Source organism: Helianthus annuus, chromosome 14 (genome assembly GCF_002127325.2).
Source record: "Helianthus annuus cultivar XRQ/B chromosome 14, HanXRQr2.0-SUNRISE, whole genome shotgun sequence".
Classification (NCBI taxonomy): domain Eukaryota; kingdom Viridiplantae; phylum Streptophyta; class Magnoliopsida; order Asterales; family Asteraceae; genus Helianthus; species Helianthus annuus.
Window position 1 is genome coordinate 66,631,802 of NC_035446.2, and position 17,216 is coordinate 66,649,017.

A 17,216-nucleotide genomic window follows, 5' to 3' on the forward strand; every position below is an offset into this window, starting at 1 on the left:
CAGGCTGCTATCTGGTTGGACTCCCTCCCATAGGGAGCAATCACCACTTGGAATGATCTTCAATCTAAATTCTTACAGAAATACTTCCCACCTGCAAAAACCGCTCGTCTTAGAAATCTCATCTACACATTCACTGAGCAGCCGGGGGAATCTTTCTACGAGACTTGGGATAGGTTTAAGGCGCTACTGAACAAGTGCCCTCACCATGGGCTTGAGGAGTGGAGAGTCGTGGAGAAATTCTATAACGGAGTTTCTGAAGCGACTAAGAGACTACTTGACTCGACAGCATGAGGAAACATGATGAAGACCAAGACTGCTGCTGAGTGTCTTGAGATGATGGAGGATCTAGCCACCAGTACTTATACCGAGCCAGGCTCCGGGGGCGTTACTGCTGCCTCTAGGGGTATTCATACGGTAGATTCTAGCGTAGCTTTAGCCGCCCAGGTCGAATCCTTGACAAAGATGGTCAAGGACATTCTGGTTAAGATTAGCTCTAAGTGTGAGGTGTGTAGAGGTGGGCATGAGACGGTAGATTGCCCGGTAGGATCTGAGGAGGAGTTGAGTTTTGTCCAGAACTAGGGACGAGGCCAGGGTTACAACTCTGGATGGCAGTCACGCCAAACCTCGAACTAGCAGGGCAGGAATCCCCCTGGATTCCAGCCTCGCCAGAGTCTGTTTCAGACCCCTGCTGATGGACAGAACAGTGGAGAGTCTAAATCTGAGCTGAGCTGAGCGAGTTTTTGAAGAAGAATGAGGAGAGTCAGAGTAGGACGAATAAACTCCTAGAGTCGATAGTGATGCAGGGTGAGGCTAGGCATCAGGAGCAGGTCAAGAAAAATCAAGAGTTTGAGCTCATGTTTAGGAATCAGGGGTCCACCATAAAGAGTCTAGAGAGGACCGTAGGAGAGATTGCTAATAGGATGACAGAGAGGCCAGTAGGTACATTCCCTAGTAGCACCCAAACTAACCCAAAAGCCACTGCAAAGGCAGTGACTACTAGGAGCGGTAGAGGGGTAGAAGTAGAGAAACCGATCGATGAGGTCGAGGAACCGGTTGATGAGGAAATTGAGATGGAGACTCCTGCTGGCGATGTGCATCCTAGGCTGCACCGAGCAAGTACAGCACAGTCCAGCGAGTCTTCGGGGGAGAAGAAGAAGGAGAATGAGCCACTTAGAGTCTATAAACCCACAGCTCCTTACCCTGGTAGGCTTTTAGCTAAGAGCGATTCTGAGCAGTATTCACGGTTCTTGGAGATGCTGAAAAAACTCCATGTGAACCTTCCTTTCATTGAGGCTCTGTCCAAAATGCCTAAGTATGCCAAGTTCCTAAAGGATCTTCTCACAAACAAGAAGAAACTAGAGGAGTTGTCTACTGTCACTCTTAGTGAGGAGTGTTCTGCAGTCGTGCAGAACAAGCTTCCTAAGAAGATGACTGATCTAGGGAGTTTCACCATTCCGTGTCTGATCGGAGATCTTACTGTCAGCCATGCGCTGGCTGACCTAGGAGCTAGCATTAACCTCATGCCTTACTCCATTTTTGCTAAGCTCAATCTAGGCGAGCCATCTCCTACGCGCATGAGTCTTCAGCTTGCTGACCGATCTGTGAAGTTTCCACGTGGTATCGTAGAGAATATGCTTGTCAAGGTTGACAAGTTTGTTTTTCCGGTGGATTTTGTCATTCTTGCTATGGACGAGGATTCTAGAGTTCCGCTCATTTTAGGACGTCCATTCCTTGCCACTGCCCGAACCGTTATTGATGTGCTTGATGGTAAGCTTACTCTCCGCGTCGACGATGACGCGGTCACCTTTGACATCCAGCATTCAATGAAGCATACGCCGCAACATGACGACACTATTTACTTTATAGACACTCTTATGTCACATGTGGGTAGTTTTCTCGGTGAGGTTTGCGGTAGAGAGTCTATAGAGACCCAAATGTTAGGGGTAGATGTCGAGGGCATTGAGTTGACCGAGTTCAACCTAGAGCAGGATTCACCATTACCATCCAGCGAGCCATCCATAGGATCGGAATGTTCTAAGGTTTCTGAGGTGTTTGAAGTGTTAGAGAGAGAGACCTCTGAGGAGAAACCATCAGTGGAGATACCCCCGCCTCTAGAGTTGAAGGAACTGTCATCTCACTTGGAGTATGCATTCCTTGGCGAGGATCTCAGTTGCCCGTCATTATTTCATCGAGTTTGACGGAGGAGGAGGAGAAGGAGAGACTGATGGTTGTTTTGAGGGCGCACAGGCATGCTATTGCCTGGAAGTTAGTAGACATCAAGGGTATTAACCCCTCCTTTTGCACCCACAAAATTCTTATAGAGGGGGAGTATAGACCGGTGGTACAGCCAGAGAGGAGGCTGAACCCCAATATGCAGGATGTGGTGAAGAAGGAGGTGTTGAAGCTGCTTGACGCCGGCCTGATTTACCCAATCTCTGATTCTGCATGGGTCAGCCCTGTCCAGGTAGTTCCCAAGAAGGGAGGTATGACTGTGGTGGTGAACGAGAAGAATGAACTGATACCCACCAGGACAGTCACCGGATGGAGAGTCTGCATTGACTACCGCAGACTCAATGATGCCACCCGCAAGGATCACTTTCCCTTGCTGTTTATTGATCAGATGCTTGAGCGACTGTCGGGGCAGCAGTTCTATTGCTTCGTTGACGGTTTTTCTGGTTATTTCCAGATCCCTACCACACCAGAGGATCAGGAGAAAACCACCTTTACATGCCCCTACGGCACCTTTGCGTACCGACGTATGCTGTTTGGATTATGTAATGCCCCGGCTACTTTTCAGCGTTGTATGGTGGCCATCTTTCACGAGCTTATCGAGGACTCCATGGAGGTTTTCATGGACGACTTTTCTGTTTTTGGGAGTTCCTTTGATTCGTGTCTACGTAATCTAGATCGAGTGCTAGCTCGTTGTGAGGAGACGAACCTGATGCTTAATTGGGAGAAGTGTCATTTTATGGTTCGTTAGGGAATTGTGTTAGGTCACAAGGTTTCACACGCGGGGCTTCAGGTGGATCAGGCCAAGATTGATACGATTTCTAAGCTCCCGCCGCCTACTTCTGTGAAATCTGTTAGGAGTTTCTTAGGTCACGCAGGATTCTATCGCCGCTTTATTCATGACTTCTCTAAGATAGCTAGACCCATGACCCAATTGTTGGAGAAGGACAGGCCATTTGTTTTTGATGCCGAATGCACTAGGGCCGCTTTATTCGTGACTTCTCTAAGATAGCTCCTACTTCTTCTAAAAAAGAACAGGTTGTACAAATAGGGACACAACATCATGGTGCTCTGGAAGCACTTGTTTCCATCATCCACAGCCCATTGCCCGGGGTAAATTCTCTTTCTACACCTGCCCTCACATCCATAATTCCACCAAATACAAAAATCCTGTTGGATGCAATTGATTTGAACCAGGCACAAACCAGTCCTTCTCAATCACCTGTTCATGAGAATATGCCTCAACAAAAGACTAGGCCTGATGTATCAATCTTTGCTAACCCACCAACACAACCTGAGGAGGTTACACCACTTGAGTTACAAGTAACTCTTGGTGGTAATCCAAGTGAAGCAGCCACTACAAGTGTTGAACCCACTAGTTTGCTTGGACAGTGGTTACATCAATAAGACTTCCTTGGAGTCAATTCCTTCTATAACACCTCTGATATTTGCTAGTGAGTTTGTTTTGACCACTGGTTCCATCAAAAGATTATCAAGTGTTGAAGTAAGAAGACCCCAGTACCAAGAAAAAGTGGCATCAGTTGTTGATGTTTCGAGTACACTCCCTACCTCAACCTCTGATAAAACCACTGCTAGTGGGAAATCAGATGATCCCATTAAATTGGGTGATGGTTTAAAGTACCAGGAATTGACGGCAAGAGTTGAAAAACTGGATACCTCTATTGCAGAAATAAAAGAAATGTTGCATCAGTTGTCGACAGTTCAAATGGTACAACCCACTGCTGTTCCACCTCAAGCACCTGCTCCACCACCAGCAGATGCTACAAATGAGCTATGGAACCTTTTTCAACCTTTTCTCCAACAACAACACAGATGGCTGATCAGCAACATGAAAAACATGTTCAAGAGCTGAGAAACACAATGGAGTCTAGGTTCAAGAACACACAAGTAGACATCAAGGCTATAAAGGCCCATCTGTTGACAACCACTAACACTGCTCCTCCAACAGTTCTTTTTATTGATGAACTTCCCCCAGATAATGCCAAAAAGGGGGAGAAAATTCAGGAGTGGAGGAAGAAAGGAATTGATAATGGTCTGTATATTGAGCCAGAAAAGGATGCTATGCTCAGAAAAATTCCCTTGCCAGATGGTAGTAAGAAGGTTGATGTTACTCAAAATGCACTTGATGAAGGAGTAGCAAGTGTAAAAAGAGATAGAGCGGCAAAGGATATGTCAAGGTGGAATGAAGAAAAAAGAGCTTATATAGAGCTGAATGCGCAGGGTTGTTCTGGGTTAAAGGATGTTCAAAATCCTGTGCCAAAAAGAAATCTTACTAGAAAAGTAAGGAAACCCAAGTCCACACTATCCAGACTCACTAAGCATACTTCAAAACCACCATCCAAAAGCCACCAACATCAAACCTCCACCCAAACAGCTGCTGAAACTCCTGCTGTATCAACATCTGCTGGTACTTCAGTTGTTTCAACAACTGCTCTCACCACAACACACACCACTTCAACACACACTACAACCACTGCCTTACCACCACCACCATCACCACTTAAAACAACATGTCCACCATCACCTCCTGCCAAAAATCAGAAGACAGCAGATGTTACAACATCTGCTGTAATGACAACAGTGGTTGAAACACTAGTTGTTTCAACAGTTGTTAGTCAATCACAAATCACTACCTCGCATATCACCACCACTGTTCCACCCAAAACATCATCTGCTTCTCCTATAATAAAAAGGAGAAGGGTCATCATACCAGATGATGATTCTCCATCGCCACCACCAACATCTTCAAAACCTTTAGCACTTGTCACAATTCCAAATCCCATTCCTCTCTCTTCAGCTCAAATTCAAAAGCCATTACCTCCTGCAGGTGTTTTATTTTCTTTGGAACTCATAGCAGTTAGAGAAGAAATAAAATCTTTCTATTATGAGGATGATCCTGCTAAAAGGAGTTTGCCATCAGTTGAAGGATATCCCAGGCCAAACAATATTGAAGAATATTTGAAAATCAAGCCAAGCAAGCAGAGGATATCTCAAACAAAAATAAACAAGGGAAATCTGATAGAGAATTTCAGCAAAACTATCAGTTTATACTCACACAGGTCAGATCTATGGAGCAATTTACCCAAAATGTATGTCAGCAAATCTCAGAAAGGGCAGATGAGTCCTTAAGAAAAGACTACATTGACAACATCATGACCTACAAGAAATACAAGGGGGAGAAACACATGTACAAAAACTGGACCATTCCTGGGCTTGAAAGTGAGGCAGCCAGGATTCAAGAAATGATCAAAAATAAGGTCAAGCAAACTCCTCCTGAAAAATTCAAACAGTTTGAATCTGACAAAGCTTTAGAGTTGAAGAGAATGATAGAGGAGCTGATAGTAGCTTATTATGGGTCAAAGAATTCTGTGAAAAAGTGGGGAGAAGATAGGGTCAGAGCCACCTACAAAAACTTGGAGGAAGTTAGGAAGAAAGATACAACAGTTCCACAAAAGCCTGACTACTCCAAAGTAGAGGTCTCAAAAAGACCACCAAAGCTGCAAGTCAAATGAACCACTGCTCCAGCTGGTGCTGCCATCTACAAAAGAAGGAGTCAAAACCAGTTGGGTACTGAAACATTCAAGATCTAATTGCTGGTGATGACCTTGTAAAAGAGGGCATTAGGTTAATGATGAAAGAAGATTCTGAATTGGAACAATCTGCAAGTACTGCTCAGCCAGTCATGAATAGGCCTGCATCTCCAAATACCTCATCCAATAAAAATCTCCCAAGAAACCCACCAGGCTCAAAAGTACTAAAGTGGAAAACTAATAAACAGACCCACGTACTGACACTGTTCAAGTCTAGTGGAGAAGTGAAGAAATTAACAAGGGAATAAGCTCTTGGCCAAAGTCTTGAAGATTTGCTGGATCTCCTTGATCTTCCACTTAGCAGGGATGATGATGACACAGATGCCTTAACCTTTGAATTACAACTCAAAGGGCAAATAAGGGAACTGCTGATGAAGCAATAAAGATCTACCAATAATGGAGAGTTTTGGCATTATCTGTTCCATGGGGAGATTGTTGGGACTGAACCCTGCCAAAGGAACAGATAATTAAAGCCAAAACTGGATCAAAGCAGTGGATCCAGAATAAGCAGATGTTATGCATGCAAGTCTCTTCCCTTGAAAGTGGTTTCAACATCTGCTATCCTCCTATCTACTGATCATACAAACTGCTGATCTACAACTGCTGATCAAGTCAAAGACTGATGAAGAACTAAAGCTCTGCTGTTCAATCTACTGCCTTGTTTCAAGCACTGCTGATCATGACAAGTACTGCTGGGATCACAGCAGTGGAAGGATGCAACAGTTGTTTTATTTACCTTATGTAATGTATTGTAATATTAGTAGTTAGCATAGCAGTGTTTGTATAGGTCAGATGTTAGAGTTTGTTAGGAGGTTAGATGTCACTTTCATGGTGAGGTCAGCTTAGATGCTTCAGTGGTTTCCTCGTGCCTATAAATAGAACAGTGCTCTGTACTGGTCTGTTTAGCTCATTAATCATTCTCTTTCTGCACGAACAAATTACTGAGCTCGGGCTGAGGGGGAGTTTGCAAAGCATACATGCAATTGTAATTAAAGTTTGAAATAAATTTAAGCATTTGGTTCTTTGTTGAAAATGTATGTTTGAAAGCATTTCTTCTGTTTGATTGTGAAAAGTTTGTTTCCATTATAATTCCGCTGCACAACTCATTCATCTTTCATCTTAATTCAAACGTAAAACACAATCAAAACCAAACTCAGATCCTAACATGTGTGTATATATGTTTGTGTGTGTATATACATATATCAAAAAATTATATATAAATTGAATTCGAATTTCCAATTGAATTGAATTCAAAATCATAAATTCATATTCGATTCTAATTCGGTTACCGGACTTGAATACGAATCAGCCAACCGGGAAAAAGGAAATCAACAAAAAAGAGTTTGTAGAAAGTCGTTCTAAAAAAACTTAAAATTTTAGACAATGTTGACTAAAATAAATTGGTTTAACGGTTTTTTCATTCAAGCGGATTATATTTATTTTTAATAACATTCATTGTATTTTTATTAAATCTTATTGTCTATTTATTTTTAATTACATTTGTTATAATTTTTTTTATTTATTTTAGTGTCTATTTATTTTTAAATGCGGCCACACGAGCATCTAGATAGAGCATGAAGTGTAAAAAATCGTTATAGCCCATAAACCACAAATTGCAGCAAAATATTATTGGCCGCCGGATCATGTAAAGGATATTTAATTTTTTTTTTTAAACAACACTGTTGTACTTTTTTTAGTTTGAATTTTCATGTATTAATTTATTTTGCCTGAATTATGTAACGTTTTTTTTTTTTTTTTTCATCAAATTTAAACTTTAATTACATTTAATTTATTTAAATTAAGAGTGAATTGCAAGTTTTGTCCTTTATCTTTAGGCCATTTTGCAAGTTTTGTCCTTTATGTTTAAATTTGACGAGTTTTGTCCTTTATGTTTGAAAATCAAGCACGTTTTACCCTTTGGGGCAAAACGTGCTTGATTTTTAAGGACAAAACGTGCTTGATTTTTTAAACATAAAGGACAAAACGTGCTTGATTTTTAAACATAAAGGATAAAACGTGCTTAATTTTTAAGGCCCAAAGGGTAAAACGTGCTTGATTTTTAAACATAAAGGACAAAACTCGTCATATTTAAACATAAAGGACAAAACTTGCAAAATGGCCTAAAGATAAAGGACAAAACTTGCAATTCACTCTTAAATTAAAAAAGTTATGGGGTACTTGTGGGTAGGCGTCGCTAGTGTTTTGTCCCATCTAGAATGCTTGGTGTAGAATTGACATGATAGCGAACGATTGGACGGGGCTAGGTTACTACCCTAGGGTGCTCGTTCCACCCTAAGAATAGTGGGTGTATCCACATGGAAGAGCTATGGAATCGAGCTAGCACTCTTCCACGTTTTGGAATATCAGAATGTGGAATCGTTTACAACGCGCATGGAAGGTTTATGTTTGCTTTTGCACCACCTGGAGTAATCTACTCGGGGTGTTTATTTTTTAAAACACCATATATGAGGGTTGTATTTTGTGTTTTGAATGATAAGGCTCTAATTATCCAATGACAAATATTATTGTGTTTTATGTTGATTAGCATATTGTGTTTTATATTCATAGTTCTACGATTGTGTTTTACGCTTTTTAGTAAATTTGGACTTTGTAGCCGAACTCCACCATATATATATGTATATTATATTTTTGGGATCCTTTTCGTATAAGAACATGTACAAGCTATTTTAATAAATAAATAAAACAAATAGACTGAATAAAGAAACAACTTAAAATGTATTTTTTTACAATAGTTAATTATTTTATTTGAATGCTTTCTACATATGTTTAAATGCAAAAGCACCGAAATAGTATGTAACAATGATTTTTTATTTAAACATGTTTTTTAATACTTTTTTAACTTGTAAAATTAGAGGTTCCGGGTACCCCATTGTTTTGGGGGTTCCTCATTGATATATATTGACGTTAGCGAGCGTGTGTATATTTTTAAGTACTTTTTGCTCCTTTATCAAGCTTTGAATTTATAAAACACGATATAACACTAGCACTCTCTACAACACGCTAGGGCAAGTGCACCCATCGTTGGCGTAGTATAGCAATGGTAAGATACCGAGGTCGTCCAAGGGCACAAGAGCTTTTAGTACCAGAATATTATCGACGTTTAATCTAACTAAATTTTGAGAAAAGATTTTTAATAAGTAAAATAAAGAAAGAAACTAAGGGAGTGAAAGAAATAAATAGGCAAGATAGAATCACTTGACTCCAACTCATCTTTTATGTATCATTTGATAATTTCCTCACTATGGGTTTTTAAGAGATTATCTTAGCTATAGTGGCATGTCCCTCTTTTAGAGGTAACGCTACCCTCGGCCATATTGGTCTGATTCAGCAGGGATACAGTCCCGCAAGGCTGGAATATTGAAAGATAATTAAGTGAGTTATTAATGCAAAATGTAGCAATTCCCTCTTTTGGAGGCAACGCTACCCTCGACCATATAAGTCTGAGTCGACAGGGATACAGTCCCGCAAGGCCGTTTTAAAGTTTTAATAGTAGTTTATTTATAAGGGATTCAAGCCGTTCTTACTTCCCCCGATTTGATGCTATCTGCCTAAAAGGAAGTCCTAATATGCTTGAATCAAGTCCTCGTAGGATCTATACACTGAACGAGGCAAGAATTTTACCCAAACCACCCTTCTAACCCCCTTCCAAGAAGTTAACGCGCTTTATATAGACCGCACGAATAAGTGAATCGACAAAACATGAAGAGATGAATTGATAAAGTTCACTTTCAATAAAAAAAATCTAGATATTAAAGTCATTAATACAATCCCAATTAAAAAGTGAACCAAAGCTTGGAAATCAAAAGTAAAACATAAATGACTTGTCTTCACCAAGTGATGTAAGAGATTAGCCAATCATGGCCTATGTTTGAAAAACTCTTACGATCAATCTTGGATCCCGAGACTACTACACACTCTAAAGATGGATGATAGATGAATGTGGTGGATGATGGTGGTATTGTGATGGCAGGTGTGAGAGAAGTGGTTTGCCAAGGGATGGATTGCAATTAAACCAAACACCCCTATTTATAGTCGGAAATAGAAGCTTTACACGGCCCCGTGCCCGGTGGGTACGGCCCCGTGCCCCTTTCTTCTCTGTCTTCATTTAATGAGCTGAGTCAGTCCGGATGCTTGTACAGCCCTGTGTGTCAACGGCACGACCTTGTGGCCAATGTACTTGTTGTACTATCCAATATTTTCATATCTGGGAGTTGGGCTTGGGGTGAAGCTCGGAGGGTCGGTATGATGTATCAACTTTCCTTCTTTTGTATTTATGTTGGTTTTTGTCGTTAATGTGTTCCTTTTGTACATTTAAGCTCTTTTAATCCTGAAAATCAAAAGTATACAAAGAAACACACATTTTCCAACATTAGTATTAAAAATGGCTCATTTTATACCTTATTTGATGTAATTTGTATATTGAATTTGGTGCGTATCATATATTACCGTGAGAACTTCTCCCATTCGTGCGAGTTTTGTGACATTTTTTACACATATGTAGCGAAAATGCCTCAAACACATCTGTAAAAATACAGAAAGAATTGCTAACCCGGTATTTATTCTCCATTAACATTGATGTAAAAATACAATTCTGGGTGATGTCATAGGTTTTGTAAACCAAATTTACATCGGTGTAAAGGGAGAATAAATACCGACTCAAATGGAGAATAAATACTAGTGTAAATGGAGAATAAATACTGACTCGATAATATTTTTTACAAATGTGTTTTTGATATTTCCATCTATCTTTGTTCAAAAAATTATGGCAAAACTCACATGCGAAGCAAAAGGTCTCTTGGTTCTTAACTCAAATGGTTCTTATTTAATCATTTTCAAGGGACCCTAAGAGAATTCCACCCTTTTTGACAAACTTGAGAATCATTCCGGGTCACACATTTTCTTCAAGCCAACTTTTTTTTACTTCTAATCGTATACACATATAATGTATATTGTAAATTTTGAATTACACACATATGTATATACTCGATTTTTAAACTTTACATATGTGTATTATGAAAGATATCTATCCTTAGCTTAAGAATTGTAAGAAACCGGGTCAAACGAGCTCTGATTGAGCTCATTCTAGCGGCATTGGAACCGGCTCGTCGAACACTAGCAAAACACTCAAAACTCAAAAGCTAAATCCTAGATCTAAACCCTAAGGCTAACCCTATGCTAAAACAAAAAAAAACCCTAAACCCAAATGCTAAACCCTAAAGTTGAACCCCTGAATACTAACGCTTGAAAGTTCAAGAGGATCTGGTGTGTTTAGACGGAAGTTTGGATAAGATAAAGCTAATCCGGTAGAAATTTTGGCAACATAACGCTTAAAATAACCATATATAAAAGCATCCATTCCATACCGAAATAGTATACATCATTCACAAGCTAGAGAGAGCGTCAACACATCTCCCCAGCTTGAATCCCTCTCAAATGGGATTTCACAAACTTTAATGGTTTATGAGCATGAGTCTAGTATTTACAGGCAACTCATGTGTATGAGGCTTATGCTCACGGATGTGCTCATGCTCATGGATGTACACCCTCATCACATATGTGCTCATGCATGCGCATGAGCACATCCTCACTATTTTAACGCTCAAACCTATACAATATTCGACACACGTTGTATCTAGTTTATTCGTACAGTGGCGGACACACATAATATGAACTAACAATGCTTAACACTAAAACTAAACCCTAAACACTTATGCTAAACACTAAACACTAAAGCTGAAACTAAATCCTTCCCCTCAAACATAGATGTAGAATACTTATTTTTCAATTTTAAACATGTATATTCATATATATATATATAGTTAAAGGATTGACAATATACACATGTGTATATATCCCAATAAAAATGCATTTCTTTTGCCTAGTGCTTCTCACACGATCCTAAATATATATATATATATATATATATATATATATATATATATATATATATATATATATATATATATATAGGGGGCTGCTAGAATGAAAACCACCCCGAGTTGTAAGAACCGCGAGAACTACACCCCACGGAGCGCCGTTCGCCATGATTTTTTTTTTTACAAGTAGATGTGTGTATTATAAACACAGCCGTAAAAAATCATGGCGAACGGCGCTCCGTGGGGTGTAGTTTTTTACACCACAAGTTTGGTGTTTTTTAATTTTTTTTCTTTTTTCTTTTTTTTTTCCACCAAACTTGTGGTGTAAAAAACTACACCCCACGGAGCGCCGTTCGCCATGATTTTTTACGGCTGTGTTTATAATATACACATCTACTTGTAAAAAAAAATCATGGCGAACGGCGCTCCGTGGGGTGTAGTTCTCGCGGTTCTTACAACTCGAGGTGGTTTTCATTCTAGCGGCTCCCTATATATATATATATATATATATATATATATAGGGTAATGATTTAGAGAAAACGGTGAAAAGTGTGAGAACAGTGAGAACGGTTATGGATCGCCCGATCAAAACAATCTATGGACTATATTGGTTCGGTGACTTTTTGGTTAATAACACCAATTCTATTAAGTGGACGTGCTTCATTAACGGTAAAAGGGTCTTTAGAATTCTCTACCAAAAACGCCAAATTCATGAATAAAACGCCATTACGGGCTAAAACACATCCTATATAAACAAAACATTTCAGACATTCATTAAACACACCTTGAACCGCATATGCCATATTTACTACTATATACCATTCATCTTAGAAACGCCAAAAAACCCAAAACATCAAACACACCAAACTCAAAATGCCATATTTTACTATATACCAATCATCTTAGAAAACGCCAAAAAACTCAAACATCAAAGATTCCAATTGACGTTTCTTTTAGATACACTATTTTCTCAGTAAAACGCCAAAAATGGCAAACATCGTTTCTTGTATATTCAATATTGTTCTATGCGAAGTTTCGCAGAATGCATTCTTAGCTGAGGGGTGTAACTCAATAACATTTTGCTGCATGAGATGGACAAATCTTCAAGAAAAAAGATGCTGGTGTCAGACTTATGTCATTTTTTGTGCTTTGTTGTTGATGAATTTTTGAATGGCATGAAGAGACGGATACACTGATGAGTGGTTTGAAGATAAAGATGAAGATAAAGATAAACTTCAAACAAAAAACTCATGTCATTTGTCCTTCCAAACAGCCATAAAAAAGCTACTTCAACAAAAAAAAAAAAAAAAAAAACAATATGAAGCATACCAAAGTCAAACCGCCAGTGAACATGTTTCAAAGAAGAAAGATATTGCTGACAGTGAAGATTTGGAAGATCAATTAAGTCATCATGACTCGTGACCTCATTATTTTTTTATGTATATTTTTCTCTTTTGGTTGTTCTTATATGGGCTCGATGAAAATCTTGCCTAGGTTAACTAGTCATAATCTATTATTCATCCATTACAAATGTATGAAAGTTTAAATATTATATATAGTATTTACATTTGCTAGTAACGGGTCAATATGATCATCAACATGCATACAAATTATTTGTTTGTATTAATAATTATTTTGACATTTTGATTTTAACTAAGAAATTGTATTTAAAATGATGAGCCTAATAAACTTTGCTTGAAAACAAGTTAATTTGCATATATCTAATTAATATTTGCCGAAGAAACCTGATTTTCTATGTATTTAATCGGCCATATACTTCACCGGTTGAAATCTCGTTAGAATTGATAATTTGATATACATGATCTAGAATTATGCTTTTGTGTTTGGCCGATTGCTTTTTAAAACCACCAAAGTAATTGAAGGGGGGGTTTAAGAAGAAACGGGATGGTAACTAATTACTATAATTTAATTTTCAAATTAGCTATAAAGATCTATAAAGAAATCATTTAAATTAGCCATAAAGAGCTATAAAGAAATCATTTAAATTAGCCATAAAGAGCTATAAAGAAATCATTTAAAGTGGCAGTTAACATTCCCTATTAGTTTATATAATTAATAAAAAGTTTGTAAGCAATTTAGATAAGTTTTACGTCTTTGCCACTTCATTATATTCTTTCAACACTTTTCATGTATTATTTTCATTTACCTTCTTTCAACACATGTTTTAAAGGTAAAATAACTCTTGCATGTATGATTAGTTACATTAAGCATCAATCATCTTTATTATTATTATGATTATTCATTCTGATATTCAAAAAGTAAAAGTGTGACACTTTGTTGCCTTTCTAGTTCATAAAGTAATAGCCTATAATAATATTAAATTCTACATATAGTGACAAACTCTTGAGTAGAGTTATTTATGTCACTTGTTTAATTTTCTATTAATATAATAAACTTTTCATGTGGCATATTGATGTCTTTTATGACAATTGATTAGAGATTTTATGGCAAAATTAAGTACTTTTCATGAGGTGTATTGATATCTTTTATAACAATTGATTAGAGATTTTATGGCAAAATTAAGTACTTTTCATGTCGTGTATTGATGTCTTTCATGACAATTGATTAGAGATTTTATGGCAAAATTAAGTACTTTTCATGTGGTGTATTGATGTCTTTTATGACAACTGATTAGAGATTTTATGGCAAAATTAAGTCTCTAATTATGTTAGACTTTCACCACCCGTCACTCTTGCATACTTAGTAGGCTATGTGCCTCTTTTGATGGGGCTAGTTGAGGTTATGTGATGAAAAAATTATTTATATTGGTTGAATAAAACAATTTCCACTTATCAAACCTCAAATATACTTATAAAGTAGTAATATTAATAAATAAATATATATATATATATATATATATATAATGTAAGTATCTATAGAAAACCCACTTTAATTTAGAAAACCCGGGAAACTCAAAGCTCCCGATGTTTTTTTTTTTTTTTTTTAATTTTACACATGTTATATACATGTTTTTAAGGGTTTTGGGCAAAAAAAATCAAAAAAGCGCCGAGTAGATATTTAATAAAAAAATAAACATATTTGAATGTAACACATATTACAAATATGTCAGATGAATGTAACATGTGTTACACCAAAACTTGTTTATTTTTTTTAAAAATATCTACTCGGCGTTTTTTTGATTTTTTTGCCCAAAACCCTTAAAAACATGTATATAACATGTGTAAATTTTTTCAAAAAAAAAAAAAAAAAACATCGGGAGCTTTGAGTTTCCCAGGTTTTCTAAATTAAAGTGGGTTTTCTATACATCCTTCCCCTATATATATATATATATATATATATATATATATATATATATATATATATATATATATATATACATATATATATATATATATATATATAGGGGATGGTTCAAATGAAAACCACTTTTATTGTGAAAACTCGAAAACTAACTAAAAAAGCCTAAAAAAACCTAAAAAACATACAAATTTTTTTTTTTTACAATTTTTTTTAGAAAAATCGCTACTTTTTATATATGGAAAAAAAATTTCAAAAAAAATTTTTTTGTTGTACTGCACATGTGCACTAATACGGAAAGCCTAAACCACTTAACCCACCCCCCACCGACACCCCCCAAAAACCTAAACCCCCCACCCCCCAAAAAAAACCTAAATTCACCCTCCCACCAAAAGCCTAACCCCCCCCCCCCCCAAAAAAAAAAAACAACCTAAACCCCCCCACCCCCCACCCTCCCGAAAACCTAAAACTAAACCCTAAACATAAACCCGAAAAAAACCTAACCCCCCCACCCCCACCCCCCAAAAACCTAAACCCCCTCCCCCCCCCCCCACACCCAAAAACCTAATCTTAATCCTAAACCTCCAAAAAAACTAACCCTAAAAGCTAAACTAGAATCAAAAAACTAATTTGAAGCATGTAATGCACATTGTAGTACATGTTATATTGCACATGTGCACTATTATAATAATAGTATTGAAAACAAGACGACACCATAAATCTTTTTTTATGTCATAAAAAATATGCTCGAATATACTTGAATGAAAGATAAGAAAATTTGTGATCTTATGGTGCCATTTTTGTTTTAAAATGATAACGTATGGAAAAATGAGAAATGTTTGAAAAGTTATATATTTTTTGTTCCAATTTTACCCCTCCTTCATTAAAAAGTCTTCCCTCCCTCCTTTTTAGTGGGTTTTAGTTAGTTTTCTAGTTTTCACAATAACTAGTGGTTTTCATTTGAACCTTCCCCTATATATATAAGGTTTGAAACAACCAGAATGAATGTTGTGTGGCTCTAAGCCATTCCATAAGGTAAATGCAATCATAGATTAGTGAAAGGTCGAGATCATGTACATAACAAAAGCAATTGTAATGATAGCACTACGAAGTTGTGTGGTTATAATCCATTCCCTAAAAGTGAACGTGATGATATAATGATCGTTATAAAGGTCATGATCATGGTAAAAGATGAGGGAAATCTTTTTCTTATGTTTGTTCTCTTGTTCATAAGTAAACTACTATGATGTTAGTTACTTAAATTGATAGATAATAATTCATTTGAGTTTGTGTTGATGCTCATTTATACTGAATTTCACATGAATCCTAAATCAATGTTGAGAACCCGAAGTTCTCCCAAATGTATAGAAAGTCCCATTTGTTTTAATAATGATTTTTCAAGTTCAACCCAAACGTTAGTTCATCGCACTTGGCGTTTTTGGCTAACATATAGCCTAGTGATGGAAAACCTTATGAATAGTAGATGTTTTCCCTCTAAACAAAGGCTAAAACTATAATATTTCACGTGGTAGAGACGCTATTGATACTATTTCACGTGTTAATATCATATTAAATGCTCCAGCAGAGCATCGATAGTTTACCCGCTGATATCGAATTTTATAATTCATAATGCATCATATTCTAATGTATACCGAAGAAATTTATTAAGTTTCCACTATGTTTGAATGAAAAGTCATCACCTTGGAATGGTGTAAAAGAAAATGTACTAAATATCTAAAATATATCATATAGTAAATATGGCCAAGAAGACTATATTAGAAGTTACTAGAAATGATACTAATTTTCCACAATATTCCATTAAATCAAATATGGTGAGTAACCAGAAGTTACTAGAATATTTATACGTTCACCACATGGCATGACCAAATAGGTCATCAAGATAGCATCATGATATGCTAAACAATCAAACATGTTAACCGGTACCTTAGCACTTCTAAGTAATCTAAAAACATTGCTCCCAAAATGCCTTATCATATGTCTAGTTAGTTTTTTTTTTTTTTTTTGGCAAAAAAAAATTATGCCCTTCCAAACAATAAACTCTTACAAACAATCTCTCTTATATAGGACTATTGAAATGTATAGTTGTGTGGATTGTGGCATTCATACAAGGTTACATGTCAGTTTTTAGCTACCCGTATGTAGCATATGCCCAACACTATGGAACGTTGTTTTTTTTTTT

General features: G+C 37.0%; 1 protein-coding gene across 1 annotated transcript; it reads left to right on the forward strand.

Annotated features, from left to right (window-relative positions):
- Positions 1-797: 797 nt before the first annotated feature.
- On the forward strand, positions 798-2,198 carry LOC110907030. Its single transcript, XM_022152064.1, has one exon. The coding sequence runs from the start codon at positions 798-800 to the stop codon at positions 2,196-2,198; it is 1,401 nt and encodes a 466-aa protein (XP_022007756.1).
- Positions 2,199-17,216: the final 15,018 nt, after the last annotated feature.

Bases quoted from the DNA above. Each gene is read 5' to 3' on its own strand.
- LOC110907030 (XM_022152064.1), top strand. From the start codon at position 798: ATGCAGGGTGAGGCTAGGCATCAGGAGCAGGTCAAGAAAAATCAAGAG.